The sequence below is a fragment of the Suncus etruscus genome, chromosome 2 (assembly GCF_024139225.1).
Source record: "Suncus etruscus isolate mSunEtr1 chromosome 2, mSunEtr1.pri.cur, whole genome shotgun sequence".
Lineage (NCBI taxonomy): Eukaryota > Metazoa > Chordata > Mammalia > Eulipotyphla > Soricidae > Suncus > Suncus etruscus.
The window spans coordinates 23530641-23546717 of NC_064849.1; the positions used below are offsets into that span (position 1 = coordinate 23530641).

Genomic DNA, 16077 nt, shown 5'->3' on the forward strand with positions numbered 1-16077 from the left:
GCATATAAAACACAGCCTATCTGGAGAGTCTGCAAGAGACATTGGCTAAACAGTAAAAGACAACATATGGCCAAACAGGCCAGAAGTAAGTCTGACCCCAGAAGCTAAGTAGCATTGGCTTTCAGTGCTATTGGACCCTGTAAAAAGTGAGAGGCTGTCTAGAGCTAAAGGATCAATTAGATATGATGAGAGGAGAGGGACAATGCCAGCAAAGAGACAAAGAATACTCTCTAGAACATTTGGAATACAGGGACTGTATTGAGGTCCACTGACAAAACTGTAGAACATGAAGAGTAAATTTTACTGTTAAATTAAACAAAGTAAGAAACCCAACAAAATGCCTTTTTCTTTTTGGGGTTGGGTGGGTGAATTGTGGTGTAGGAACATGAGCTCAGGCCCTAACACATATGCAAGGGCAGGTGTTCTACCTGAACTGCACCCTGGCCCAATAACTAACCATCTGGAGGACATCATCAAAGCCATCAGTAGTACTAAGGTGGCTGAGAAATAGGACATTCATGTGCAATACAGTCATCGCCTCCCTGAGAACATGCTCACATAGAGGGAAGATGGGCCTATGCATTGAAGTAGGCTGGCTGATCAAAGACACACCAGTGTCATTAAAGCAGTGATCTGAGTCTGTGCTCCTGGCATGAGTGATCTGAAGGAAAAAGCTCTATAACCGAGTCTTGCTGAAAAGCTCCAAATCTTCCAATATAAGTGTCAAAATAATGAAAATATGTGGGATAGATGAATGTTGAATTAAATTGAATAACCCCAATGAGACATACTCAGATAAAACTGAGTATTTTTCTGCAATTCAGTGAGATTGGCTGTCAGTGGGGATGGGGATGGTGATCATAGATAAAAGGCAGGATATGGTTTTTTTTTTTTTTTTTTTTTTTTTTTGGTTTTTGGGCCACACCCGTTTGACGCTCAGGGGTTACTCCTGGCTATGTGCTCAGAAATCGCCCCTGGCTTGGGGGGACCATATGGGACGCCGGGGGATCGAACCGCGGTCCTTCCTTGGCTAGCGCTTGTAAGGCAGACACCTTACCTCCAGCGCCACCTACCCGGCCCCAGGATATGGTTTTTTAAAATAGAAAAGAATGAGCAAACATGACACAAAAACATTGAAAAACTTGTTATCAAGGACATTTCTGAGAAAAAAAATTGGAGAGCTTTGTCCATTGAAGTAGATATTCTCAGAGAAACATTGCTAACTTTGACATGACAATGGTCAACAAAATGTGCAGTAGGTAAGTAGCAGAATGTCTCATTACAGAGGGAGATATCCTGAGTAAACGCAGCTGACGTTCAAAGGGTCAGCCAGAGGCCAGGGGGAGAATAGAGAGGGTAGGGTACTTGCCATACACAAAGCCAACTTTGGTTTGATCCTGACACCCCTTCTGATTCCCCCCAAGCTCTCCAAGAGTGACCCCTGAGACAACAGTAGACACTAAGCAATGTCAGGTGTGGTCCCCAAAACAAAAGCAACGGGCCAATCAAAACAACTCTCTCTTCTTCCCATTTCCCTCCTCCTCACTCTCACCACACGTTCGACATTAAATAAATCTGAGAACTGCTATAAATGATACCCCTTTGATGATCCAGAATGACATAGCATACTGATGATTCTATTTAGTTCTGCAATTAAGAAACCAATTTATTAAATTAATGTTTTCCAAACCTGTTTGACCACAGAGCTTTATTTTTAATGAATGAATTTCAGAGCATATGGAACTAGTTCCAAGGAAATGGATCAAAAGAGACTTCTTGAAGTGCTTTATACAGGAAAGGGGAGCAGCGATGGAGGCAGCTTTACAAATTGTTTATATTAATTTCAATTTTATTTTTCTTTAAGCACTTCATGACTATCTCATTAAATATGGGGAAGAAGAAATTTTAAAAAGGACTCTATTATATTTTGGCTTTTTTCAATGGAAAAAATGTTCGGTTTAAATTTCTGTTAGAAAATTCTGACCATATGGTGTATGGTCTTTTGTATCTTACTTTTCCCCCATTCAATACTCTATGTAATCATATTTTCACACCACTAATGTTAGAGACATTATTTTTAATAGATACATAACATTCTTGTTTTCTAAAATAACCAATTTAACCCTTATTTATACCATTGTGCAAACTTCAATCTACTGAGGATTTTTGGTGATTACGTATAATTATGAAATAAATAACATATATATACAAGTTCTCAAACATATTGCTATTATTTTCTTACATTATATTTCCAGACAAGCAAGCACTTATTTTCTTACATTATATTTCCAGACAAGCAAGCACTGACAGGAAGGCACTTAATTATATATTTCCTGTGAGTTTCTCAGAAAGGTTATACCAATTTGCACTCTCAATAGATCCATAGAAATGCTGCACCACTACCAGCATTAAATCTAGTGACACATAAATAAAGCAACTCACTGCTAGTACAGAGAAAATTATTTTCAGGTGTGCACTGGTTGTTCTTAAGCAATTTCATACATTAAGTTTTCAATTTCTGTTCCATTTCCCCCCAGGGACCAGCATTGTTGTACTGGATGGGTTCTTCATATATTAACACTAATTCTTTGTCAAATTTTTGTTAGAAAATCTATTGCTTTCTTCTTTGTATATATAGATATATAGATAGAAAAATAGATATGTGTATATATACTGTGTGTATACATACAAACATACATACATACATACATGTATGTATGTATAAAGTTTCTTCTGTGGGCTGAAATGATAGTATAGTGTATAGGGCGATTGCCTTGCACACAACCAATGCAGGTTCAATTCCTGGCATCTCTCTGGCCCCTGAAGAACCACAAGGAGTGATTCCTAAGTGCATAACCAGGAGTAACTCCTGGTTACACCCTCACCATAAGTCCCCAGACAGGATGAATCATGCTTTATCTGTGACTTGGTGCTTAGTTTAGGGGCCACAGTTGGCAGTGGTCAAAAGCTGTGCTGGGTGCTGTGCTATAGGATGCTTGCTTGCAGTGATGTTCAGCCCCTCAAAGTCTCTCCAGTCCTCATTGTGCTGTGATCAGGATTAATTCAGGATTCCAGGATCTTCTACCTTTAGAGCAAGCACATGCCCCAGGGGTCTTCCCATCCCAGCCCTAAGTGCTCAGTGCTAGAGGGGAAACAAAGTCAGGGAACTAGGGCTGGGTGGGGACTTCCAGGCCTGGCTAGCATAGCAGCCTTGCATACTTACTGAGATCAATCTCAGCACTGGTGTGAAACAGGATTTACATAAATGTTCTGATATCAAGTAGGAATAGAGCCACCACTCACTTTATAAGTTATATTTTACAGGCATAAATAAATAAATAATTCTTTATCTTTGCTTGATCCTTAGCACAGCATGATTCCTAGCACTGCATGATTTTGAGGGGAGAGCTCCCCAATTACCAAAGAAATAAAAATTAAGTTGATACCATGGTCGAACTTCTACCCTAATATCCCCAGACTGCTTAAGTTTTCCAATGCAATGCATTCAATCTCCTAATATTACGTCTTCTAGTCTATATAATTTTAAAAAGCCAAAAATATACCAGTTGTATAAACAGAGTTACATTAATACAGATGCCAGGCAAGGCCAGTGTGATCCCTTATACCAAGTGGTCATCTGAGTCACACAAGTCAAGTCAGTGCCCAGTGACTGGTTGTTTGTGAATGGAAAAAAGGGAATGTAGTCCATTGTGAAAAAAAAAGATCTGCCGTAAAAAAGGCAAAAGGAAGACAGAAAAATCTATGACTCTGTTCAAGTGAACAGTGAGACAGTGAAAATAATGCAGCACAAAACTTTGGGTCTCATGGTCAAAGCAATTTTACACTATGACAGATCTGATACAGTAATTCCATCCAAGTAGATGAGAAAAAAAACAGCAACAATAGATTCTGCTACAAATGTCATCAATCAGAGGTAAAAACAAAACCAAATCCTTGGTTTAAATTTAATTACAGAAACATTTTTACCACCAGGTAGGTTTTACAGTCCCTGTGTATACATTTATTTTTCTTTTACAAGTAAGATAATAAAAATTAACTGCCTGGTGTGACCTAATAATAAGAATAAAAATTTAACTTTACTAAAATGTTTTCAAGATGACAAAACAAAACAAAAAAAAAAAGATTTAAAATAAATGCAACCCACTAAAACTTTTGAGGTTAACTTAAACTAGTAAGCATGTGCATGGAACAAGATAAATGTACTTTGCCCTCAATGTTTAAGGAGTTACATAAGTCTAATCTCTTTGGATTATATTGTGTGCTGCTAAGAAATAGTATGTAATACAACTGGGGATTTGAGGGACAAATTAATTGTATTGTACATGGGTTCAGTTTTGTTTTTCTTAATTTTCTTTGGTTGAAAGATCAAGGCTGGGATATCATCGATGGGACTACCGAGAATTCTGCTTATGGGTGATTGGGCTTCCACTGTAACTTTACCCTGTCCTCTCTCAAAAAAAAAAAAAAAAAAAAAAAAAAATGCATTGTTTTTATTTCTACTACCATTTAGAATATTGATGTTTTCTGAGTTATTTCTATTAAAAAAAAAGCTACTTTCTACAGACTATTACTGTAATTTAGGAAAAATCAACACTGTCAGATGACTTTCAGAAATTTTTCAAGTCAGTATGAACCTAATTATTCTTTAGTTAAGTTACTTAATACCATAATCAAAAAGAAAGAAAACTTAGTATTAAGTATCATCATAAGCATTCACAGAATCTTCTGGTTCTTTCCCTGTAGTACTGTCCAAATTCTCCAACATGGCAGTAAAGTCACAGACTCCTCAGAGAAGTTCCTTCCATGACATTCCACACTTAGGAGAGCTAAATGGTTTGGGGATAGTGTTCTCCCCTCTGAGAAAGATCCCTACATATCTAGAACCAGGGCTGTAAAACAGCCTCCTGCATTCCTTTCTCTGACTACCCTGGAAGTGAGGGACGTTCTACAGTCCACTCTCCAGAAATGCAAATAGGCTCCTCTGATTTCTGACATTTTATTTATTATTTGGGAAGCCTTGCTACCTGAGATGAAATATTTCCTTCACAGAAGGTAATAATTGAATATTACTTAACAGAAGGCAATAAATAAACATTTCCCCAATATAAGCCTAAATCCTTTTTCTCTCATTCAGTAGGCTGTCTTTTAACCATGGGAAATATTTTAATTTGATTTCCTCTTTGCTTCTTTTTGTTGTCACTGTTGACTCTGCCAAAAAATAAAATCATTGAAGATATCTCTGAGGTTCTTATCCTGAAGAATTTTGCCCATGTGTTCCTCGATGTATTTTGTGGATTCTGTTGTAATGCCCAGAATTAGCCACTTTGAAGTCAATTTTGTTAACTCAAAAGTTACATGGTGGAAGCATATGGATACAGTTTCTTTTCATATTTTTGCACATGGTTATCCAGTTTTCCTAATATCATTTGTTTAAGAGCTTTTCCTTGCTTCCATTTCAAGCATTCTGCTCCTTTGTGCATAATCTGAGAATGTACTCTGAACTCTCAATTCTGTTTCATTAAAAAAAAAAAAAGTGCCGACTGTGAAAAATTGTGAATGCTTCCTGTGTGTGTCTGTCTACTGTCCTGCCGGGTGAACCTCTTGGGAGTGGGCCTAAGAGAGGCTCCAGAAAACTCACTTTCCCGGAGGCCCATTCTAGGGCGGGAAAGCCAAGGAACTACTCTATAACGTGAAAACCGGCTATAAGCAGTACTCTGCAGAAGCGAGGTCCCCTCTTTGTGATGTCAGGCTGGGAAAATCTACGAAACTACGCCTGCTCAGTGGGGCCCAACTGTGAAAATTTGTGAGTGCTGCCTGTGTGTGTCTGTCTACTGTCTTCTTGCATGAACCTCTTGGGAGTGGGCCGAAAAGAGGCTTCAGAAGAGCACTTTGGCTTAGCTTCACTACGCAGCCGTGCCCTCTTTCTAAGGAAAGAACACCATCGCAACAAGAAGAAAAAAAATCACACTAAGAACTGTGCTGGATCACTGAAGCCCAGTATTTCTCTCCGGACTGTCTTCTCTGCTGCGTGCTCAGGCCTAAGATTTGATTCTGTGTGAGGCTTCATCCACAAAGGACTCCCCTCCCTTGGAGGCAAGTCGACCCATCCAGAAAGGGCGGAGCCAGAGGAGTGTGGCTGCCTACATCATTTAGCCAATGAACACCATCACAACACATAGAAAAACCCACAATACAAGTGTGACAATGGGGAAACAACGCAGGCCAGCATCAGACATAGAGAATGAAGATGACAATTCTGATGACCAGATAATGACCAACCAACTAATCAACCTCCCAGAAAAGGACTTTAGACAAGCAATATGGAAGATGCTCAAAGAACTCAAAGAAACCATGGATCGAGTTGAACAGAACACTAATAAGAACCAAGAAAATATGAAGAGAGAAATCACAAAACTCCAAACTGAAATAACATGTCAACTAACAGGCCTGAAAAAGTCAGTAAACGAAGTGAATGACAAAATGGATTAGCTCTGGGACAGAGTATCAGAAACTGAGAATAGACTTGGTGCTGTGGAAGATAAGATAAATAACAATTCCATTCAGCGGGAGAGACTGGAAAAAAACTTAAAGCAAATGACTAGGCTAGAAAAATTATCAAAGAATGGGAAGAGATGAAAATAGAAGTCTATGATAAGCTCAACAGAAACAACTTAAGAATCATTGGAGTCCCAGAGACCCAGGAAGATAATTTCCAGGAAGAATCACGGTCAAGAACATCATTAAAGAGAAACTTCCAGAGCTAAAGAATGTATGTGATCAAATCTCGCATGCTCAAAGACTACCAACCAAAAGAGACCCCAGAAAAAAAACTCCAAGACACATCCGAGTCACAATGACGAATCCCTCAGATAGAGACAGAATTCCGAAAACAGCAAGATCAAAAAGGGAAATTACATTCAAGGAAGCATCCTTGAGATTTACAGCAGACGTGTCACCAGAAACACTCAATGCCAGAAAGCAGTGGTGGGATATTGTGACAAGACTAAACAAAATGAATGCTTGGCCTAGAATACTGTACCCAGCAAAACACACTTTCCAGTTTGATGGAAGAATACATGGTTTCACAGACAAAAAACAGCTCAGAAACTTTACAGACACAAAACCAGTCTTAAGAGAAAAACTGAAAGACCTAATTTAAGACAAGACTAACCAAAACACATACCAAATTTCGATATAAAGATGGCATTAAATCCCAGGACAATTCTTTCTCTCAACGTCAATGGACTAAATGCAATCAGTTAAGAAATACAGAGTGGCTAAATGGATCAAAAAACTCAATCCAACCTTCTGCTGCCTACAAGAAACGCACCTGAATAGTCAGAACAAATATAGACTCAAAATAAAAGGCTGGAGAAAAATTATCCAAGCAAACAACACCCATGAAAAAGCTGTAGTGACCATACTAATATCAGATAATGCAAACTTTATACTCAGGAAGGTTGTAAGGGACAAAGATGGACATTTTATATTAATCAAGGGGTATGTAGAGCAGGAAGAAATAACTCTCCTAAACAAACATGCACCGAACAAGGGGCCAGCAAAACATTTAATACAATTGTTGACAAATCTGAAAAATAACATCAATAACAACACAATAATTGTGGGGGACCTCAACACGGCTTTGTCAACACTGGATAGGTCAACCAGACTGAAACCCAACAAGAATATACTAGACTTGAGGAGAGAAATGGAAGAAAGAGGCCTAGTGGATATATAAAGGACACTCAATCCCCAGATACCTGGATACACATTCTTCTCCAATGTACATGGGACATTCTCCAGGATAGACTACATGCTGGCACATAAAACATACCTCCATACTATCAAGAGGATAGAAATTTTGCAAGGCCACCTCCTCTTACCCACAAGGCTCTGAAATTATTTGTGAATTCCAAAGGGACTCAGAAGAAAAACTTTAATACCTGGAAGTTAAACAGCCTCATACTGAATGACCAGTGGGTCTGAGATGAAATCAAGGAGGAAATCAAAAGGTTCCTGGAAACAAATGACAATAAAGACACAAACTATCAGAACTTATGGGACACAGCAAAAGCAGTACTGAGAGGAAAATTTATAGCTTTGCAAGCACACATCAGGAAGGAAGAAGCGGCTTATCTGAGTAGCTTAATGACGCAGCTCATAGAACTAGAAAGTGCTCAACAAAACAACCCAAAAATAGGGAGACAGAAGGAAATAACAAAGCTGAGAGCAGAAATCAACAAAGTGGAAACCCAAAAAACAATCCAAAAGATCAACGAAAGTTGGTTCTTTCGAAAAATAAACAAGATTGATAGACCACTGGCAAAACTGAGAGAGAGAGAGAGAGAGAGAGAGAGAGAGAGAGAGAGAGAGAGAGAGAGAGAGAGACTTGATAACTCGTATTAGGAATGAAAAAGCAGATATCACTACTGACATGGCAGAGATTCAAAGGGTAAACAGAAACTACTTTGAGAAACTGTACGCCACTAAAAATGAAAACCTGGAAGAAATGGATAAATTCCTGGACTCTTATAATCTTCCACGGTTGAAGGAAGAGGATGTAGCATATCGAAACACCCCCATCACCATTGATGAAATTAAAACAGCAATCAAATGTCTGCCGAAAAACAAAAGCCCAGGCCCAGATGGATTCACTAATGAATTCTATCAAACTTTCAAGAGGAACTTACTACCAATACTGGCAAGACTCTTTCAAGAAATTGAACAAACGGAAGAACTTCCAAATAGCTTTTATGAAGCCAAACATCACCTTGATACCTAAACCAGCACAGAGATGCTACAAAAAAAGAAAATTACAGACCAATATCGCTGATGCAATGCAGATGCAAAGATCCTCAACAAAATCCGGGCAAATAGGATTCAATGCCTCATTAAGGTGATCATCCACTACGCATCAAGTAGGGTCTTCATCCCAGGAATGCAAGGATGGTTTACACATCCGTAAATCTATCAACATAATACACAACATCAATAACAAGAAAAATAAAAAACCACATGAATCATTATCAATAGATGCAGAGAAAGCATTTGAAAAGGTCCAACACCCATTCTTGATCAAAACTCTCAGCAAGCCAACACCCATTCTTGATCAAAACTCCTCAGCAAGATGGGAATGGAAGGAACCTTTCTCAATATAGTTTAAGGCCATCTACCACAAGCCAGTGGCAAATATTATCCTCAATGGAGAAAAACTAAAGCCTTCCCTCTAAATTCTGGCACAAGACAAGGCTGTCCCTCTCTCACCACTCCTATTCAACATAGCACTGGAAGTACTTGCTATAGCGATTTGGCAAGAAAAAGATATCAAGGGAATTAAGATAGGAAAGGAAGAAGTGAAGCTCTCACTGTTTGCAGATGACATGATACTCTACTTAGAAAACCCTAAAGACTCCTACCAAAAAGCTTCTCTAGAAACAGTTAGACTCATATAGCAAGGTGGCTGGCTACAAAATTAACCCACAAAAATCAATGGCCTTTCTATACACCATAGTAATAAGGATGAAATAGACATTAAAAAACAACCCCATTCACAATAGTGCCACACAAACTCAAATATCTTGAAAATCAACTTGGAGCTAAAATGTGAAGGACCTATACAAAGAAAACTATAAAACTCTGCTTCCAAGAAATAAGAGGAAACACAGAAATGAAACGCATACCCTGCTCGTGGATTGGCAGGATTTAACATCATCAAAATGGCAATACTCCCCCAAGGCATTATACAGATTTAATGCTTTATCCCTCTAAAGATACCCATGACATTCTTCAAAAGAAGTGGATCAGGCATTTTGAAATTCATTTGGAACAATAAACACCCTAGAATAGCTAAAGCAATCATTGGGAAAAAGAATATGGGATGAATTACTTTCCCCAACTTTAAAACTGTATTACAAAGCAATAGTTATCAAAACACGCATGGTAACTGATTAAGGACAGGACCTCACATCAGTGGAATAGGCTTGAATACTCAGAAAATGCTCCCCAGACATACACATCACCTAATTTTTGATAAAGGAGCAGGAAACCCTAAATGGAGCAGGGAAAGCCTCTTCAAACAAGTGGTGTTGGCACAATTGAATAGCCGCTTGCAAAAAATTGAACTTAGACCCCCAGCTACATCATGTACGAAGGTAAAAATCCAAATGGATTAAAGACCTCAATATCAGACCCAAAACCATAAGATATATAGAACAGCACATAGGCAAGACACTCCAGGACATTACAGGCATCTTCAAGGAAGAAATTACACTCTCCAAGCCAAGTGAAAAGCAGAGATTAACAGATGGGAATATATTAAGCTGAGAAGCTTCTGCACCTCAAAGGAAATAATGCACAGGATACAAGAGCCATCCACTGAGGTGGGAGTAAACTATTCACCCAATACCCATCAGATAAGGGGCTAATCTCTAAAATATACAAGCACTGACAGAACTTTACAAGAAAAAAAACATCTAATCCATCAAAAAATGGGGGAGAAGTAATGAACAGACACTTTGACAAAGAAGAAATACAAATGGCCAAAAGACACATGAAAAAGTGCTCCACATCACTAATATCAGGGAGATCAAATCAAAACAACGATGAGATACCACCTCACACTACAGAGAATGGCACACCATCACAAAGAATGAGAATAAACCAGTGTTGGCAAGGGATGTGGGAGAGAAAGGAACTCTTATCCACCTGCTGGTGGGAATGCCGTCTAGTTCAACCCTTTATGGAAAGCGATATGGAGATTCCTCCCAAAAACTGGAAATCGAGCTCCCATACGATCCCAGCTATACCACTCCTAGGACATATACCCCTAGGAACACAAAAATACAATACAAAAACCCCTTCCTTACACCTATATTCATTGTAGCACTATTTACCATAGAAAGACTCTGGAAACAACCAAGATGCCCTTCAACAGACGAATGGCTAAAGAAACTGTGGTACATATACACAATGGAATATTATGCAGCTGTCAGGAGAGATGAAGTCATCGAAATTTTCCTATACATGGATGTACACGGAATCTATTATGCTGAGTGAAATAAGTCAGAGAGAGAGAGAAAAATGCAGAATGGTCTCACTCATCTATGGGTTTTAAGAAAAATGAAAGACATTCTTGCAATAATAATTTTCAGACACAAAAGAGAAAAGAGCTGGAAGGTCCAGCTCACCACAGGAAGCCCACCACAAAGAGTTATGAGTTTAGTTAGAGAAATAACTACATTTTGAACTTTCCTAATAATGAGAATGTATGTGGGAAATGGAGAGCCTGTTTAGAGTACAGGTGGGGGTGGGGGGGGGGGAGGAGGGAGACTTGGGACATTGTTGATGGGAATGTTGCACTGGTGATGGGTGGTGTTCTTTATATGACTGAAACCCAAACACAATCATGTATGTAATCAAGGTGTTTAAATAAAAAAATATATATATATATATAAAAAGACTATTTAATAAAATTGTACAAACGAAAACATTTCCAAATAGCTGTTATGAAGCCAGCATCACCTTGATACCTAAACCAGACAGAGATGCTACGAAAAAAGAAAATTACAGACCAATATCACTAATGAATGCAGATGCAAAGATCCTCAACAAAATCCTGGCAAATAGGATTCAATGCCTCAATAAGAAGATCATCCACGACGATCAAGTAGGTTTCATCCCAAAAATGCAAGGATGGTTTAACATCCATAAATCTATCAACATAATACACAACATCAATAACAAGAAAAATAAAAACCACATGATCATTATCAATAGATGCAGAGAAAGCATTTGATAACGTCCAACACCCATTCTTGATCAAAACTCTCAGCAAGATGTGAATGGAAGGAACCTTTCTCATTATAGTTAAGGCCATCTACCAGAAGTCAGTGGCAAATATTACCCTCAATGGAGAAAGACTAAGAGCCTTCCCTCTAAATTCTGGCACAAGACAAGGCTGTCCTCTCTCACCACTCCTATTCAACATAGCACTGGAAGTACTCACTATAGCGATTAGGCAAGAAAAAGATATCAAGGGAATCCAGATAGGAAAGGAAGAAGTGAAGCTCTCACTGTTTGCAGATGACATGATACTCTACTTAGAAAACCCTAAAGACTCTACCAAAAAGCTTCTAGAAATAATAGACTCATATGGCAGGGTGGCTGGCTACAAAATTAACACACAAAAATCAATGGCCTTCTATACACCAATAGTAATAATGAAGAAATGGACATTAAGAAAACAACCCCATTCAAAATAGTGCCACACAATCTCAAATATCTTAGAATCAACTTGACTAAAAATGTGAATGTCCTATACAAAGAAAACTATAAAACTCTGCTCCAAGAAATAAGAGAGGACACGTGGAAATGGAAACACATACCCCGCTAATGGAATTGCAGGATTAACATCATCAAAATGGCAATATTCCACAAGGCATTATACAGATTTAATGCGACCCCTCCAAAGATACCCATGACATTCTTCAAAGAAGTGGATCAGGCACTTTTAAAATTTGTTTGGAACAATAAACACCCTAGAATAGCTAAAGCAATCATTGGGAAAAAGAATATGGGAGGCATTACTTTCCCCAATTTTTAACTTTACCACAAAGCAATAGTTATCAAAGCAGCATGGTATTGGAATAAGGACAGGCCCTCACATCAGTGGAATCAGCTTGGATACTCAGAAAATGTTCCCCAGACATACAATCACTTAATTTTTGATAAAGGAGCAAGAAATCCTAAATGGAGCAAAGAAAGCCTCTTCAACAAGTGGTGTTGGCACAACTGTCTAGCCACTTACAAAAAATTGAGCTTAGACCCCCAGCTAACATCATGTACGAAGGTAAAATCCAAATGGATTAAAGACCTCGATATCAGACCCAAAACCATAAGATATATAGAACAACACATAGGCAAAACACTCCAGGACATTGAGACTACAGGCATCTTCAAGGAGGAAACTGCACTCTCCAAGCAAGTGAAAGCAGAGATTAACAGATGGGAATATATTAAGCTGAGAAGCTTCTGCACCTCAAAGGAAATAGTGTCCAGGATACAAGAGCCACCCACTGAGTGGGAGAAACTATTCACCCAATACCCATCAGATAAGGGGCTAATTTCCAACATATACAAGGCACTGACAGAAATTTACGAGAAAAAAGCATCTAGTCCCATCAAAAAATGGGGAGAAGAAATGGACAGACACTTTGACAAAGAAGAAATACAAATGGCCAAAAGACACATGAAAAAATGCTCCACATCACTAATCATCAGGGAGATGCAAAACAAAACCACTATGAGGTACCACCTCACACCTCAGAGAATGGCACACATCACAAAGAATGAGAATAAACAATGTTGGCGGGGATGTGGAGAGAAAGGAACTCTTATCCACTGCTGGTGAGAATGCCGCCTAGTTCAACCTTTATGAAAAGCGAGATGGAGATTCCTCCAAAAACTGGAAATCGAGCTCCTATAAGATCCAGTTATACCACTCATAGGAATATATCCTAGAAACACAAAAATACAATACAAAAATCCCTTCATCACACCTATATTCATTGCAGCACTATTTACCATAGAAAGACTCTGGAAACATCCAAGATGCCCTTCAACAGATGAATGGCTAAAGAAACTGTGGTACATATACACAATGGAATATTATGCAGCTGTCAGGAGAGATGAAGTCATGAAATTTTCCTATTCATGGATGTACATGAAATCTATTATGCTGAATGAAATAAGTCAGAGAAAGAGAGAGAAAGATGCAGAATGGTCTCACTCATCTATGGGTTTTAAGATAAATGAAAGACATTCTTGCAATAATAATTTTCAGACACCAAAGAAAAAAAAAGCTGAAGTTCCAGCTCACCTCATGAAGCTCACCACAAAGAGTGATGAGTTTAGTTAGAGAAATAACTACATGTTCAACTGTCCTACTAATGAGAAGGTATGAGGGAAATGGAAAGCCTGTCTAGAGTACAGGCGGGGGTCGGGTGGGGAGGGGGGAGATTTGGGACATTGGTGATGGGAATGTTGCACTGGTGATGTGTGGTGTTCTTTACATGACTGAAACCGAAATACAATCATGTATGTAATCAAGGTGTTTTAATAAAATATTAAAAAAAAGGCTCTATCTTTATTCCAGTACCCCACTGTTATGATTACTCTAGCTTGAAGTGCAATTTTAAGTAAGGGATTGCACTGTGTTCTTTATCTTCTCTTCACTTCTCTCACTGGGCACCCTCTAATCAGGAATTCTATTCTGTTTAGAGACCAAGTCTTCCCATCTCCCTCATGGCTGTCCTTCCCCAGTGCTCTGCTGCTAAAATTATATTCTTTCCAATCAGAAAGAAAATTTTTTTGCACCAGAGGCTGGACCCACTTTTCACTTTCCCTATTTAATTCTAGAACCCCTGTGATTGGGTCCCACATGAAGCCATGCTTCTTCCTGCTCACAGTTGAGGACTGACTGGTCATGACCCTCACATTATTGTCTGTGCAGGTACTATCTCCTGCCTGAAAGGTCCTTCTCCATCTTTCTTAACAACACATTCTGAAAGTCCCAACTCAAATGCCATCTCTTTTGTGAAATTCTCAGTCTAAGCTTGCAACCTCCCATTTCCCACTGCCTGTGACATTTAGCATGAGTCTCTCTCTAACTTCTGAGAATGGTTCCTAAGTCTCTTTAGCACCCAGGTGGGGTGGTGGTGGTGGTCCCTTGAGTTTCTCCAGCACCTGGGATTGTTCCTGAGTCTCTCTCCAACACCTGAGGATGATTCCCTGAGTTTCTTTAGCACTTGGGGATGGTTCCCTCAGTCTCTTCTGCACCTAGGGAGTAATACACCTACCCGAGTAATAGTTACCTGTACATTATGTGATAAAGCAGTACTCTCCTACCTTTTTACTCTTTGGCATTCTCAAAGTACAGAACAAGGAATATAAAACAAAAACAGAGCTGAATAAATACTTATTAAATAGACAAATAACTTCTTGTCACTATACACTCACAACGGAAATATCCAAACTCTTAAACCAAACCTAGAACAAATATGGCAAAATAAATACAGTGGTTTCCATCTGACCATCTGTCATAAAGAATCTTCTAGAAAGCCTGTTGAAAACAAAGACTCCTAAGCTCTGTCCCCAGGGCGTTTGGCTCATAGGTCTGGGGAAGAATATTGAGTCTAAATCCTAACCAAGCCATTTGAGTGACTGTGAAATAGTCGTGTGGCCACACTTTGGAGTATCTAGTTTGCTCAACAGACTGGAATGGGAATATAAACTCCTTTATTCTTATGCATCCAAGAATTTGGAGCAAGTACCTTTCTTGAGCACAATGCCAGAGCATTGAGTGCAGCAGGCCTATAAAAAGCAGTGCTTTGACAACACACTGTCTGGCACCTACTGGATCAGGTTACTAGGGAGGATGGCATCACACCCCATCCTTTGTGATTGCAATCTGCACACACTTTTCTATCTACAGATCCTTCTCATAAATTATTTCAAGCTGCATTTGCCACAAATAGCCTTTTTTCAGACCTGCTCACCTGGCGAGCTTGACACGGGAAGGAGCAAAAAGCACAAAGTCCTACCTTGGTCCGAGAGGCTGGCTCGAAGCGCCCTCTCCAGCTGCTCCTCTTCACTCAGCCCTGCAGTGTAAGCATCATAGTTCCTGGGTATGCCATCATAGTAACCTGGTCTGCCATTAGGGTGATAGCCAGAGTAGCCTATAGGTACAGAAAAAAGTGAGAGAATACAGCCCTGATATATATTTTTTCCTTCTCAAAATAAGATGACGATAGAGAATGCTTCCTTGAAGGCAGACAAATACTGTTCTTGATACCACTGTGTTAAGTCTTTATGCATGGAAGAGAAAGAAATCTGAACCCTACATGTGGTAAGTGATATTGGAGAGGAGAACTAGAATGAACTTTTTCCACTGTGAACTCATTGATAAGTGGAGTCTTTTCACTCAATTCCTGACTGAAATCAAGGGATGGTTGAAACTACCTTGGGTTTTTACTGATGGGGCCATGCCAGGAGAGGGAG

General features: G+C 39.1%; 1 protein-coding gene across 1 annotated transcript in view; it reads right to left on the bottom strand.

Moving 5' to 3' along the window:
- RHBDD1 (rhomboid domain containing 1) overlaps positions 1 to 16077 on the bottom strand; it is a 143245-nt gene that overhangs the window by 40114 nt on the left and 87054 nt on the right. Inside the window, exon 6 of the mRNA XM_049768323.1 lies at positions 15621 to 15755. Within this exon, the coding sequence (XP_049624280.1) occupies positions 15621 to 15755 (135 nt within the window). The remainder of the gene's footprint in view (positions 1 to 15620; positions 15756 to 16077) is intronic.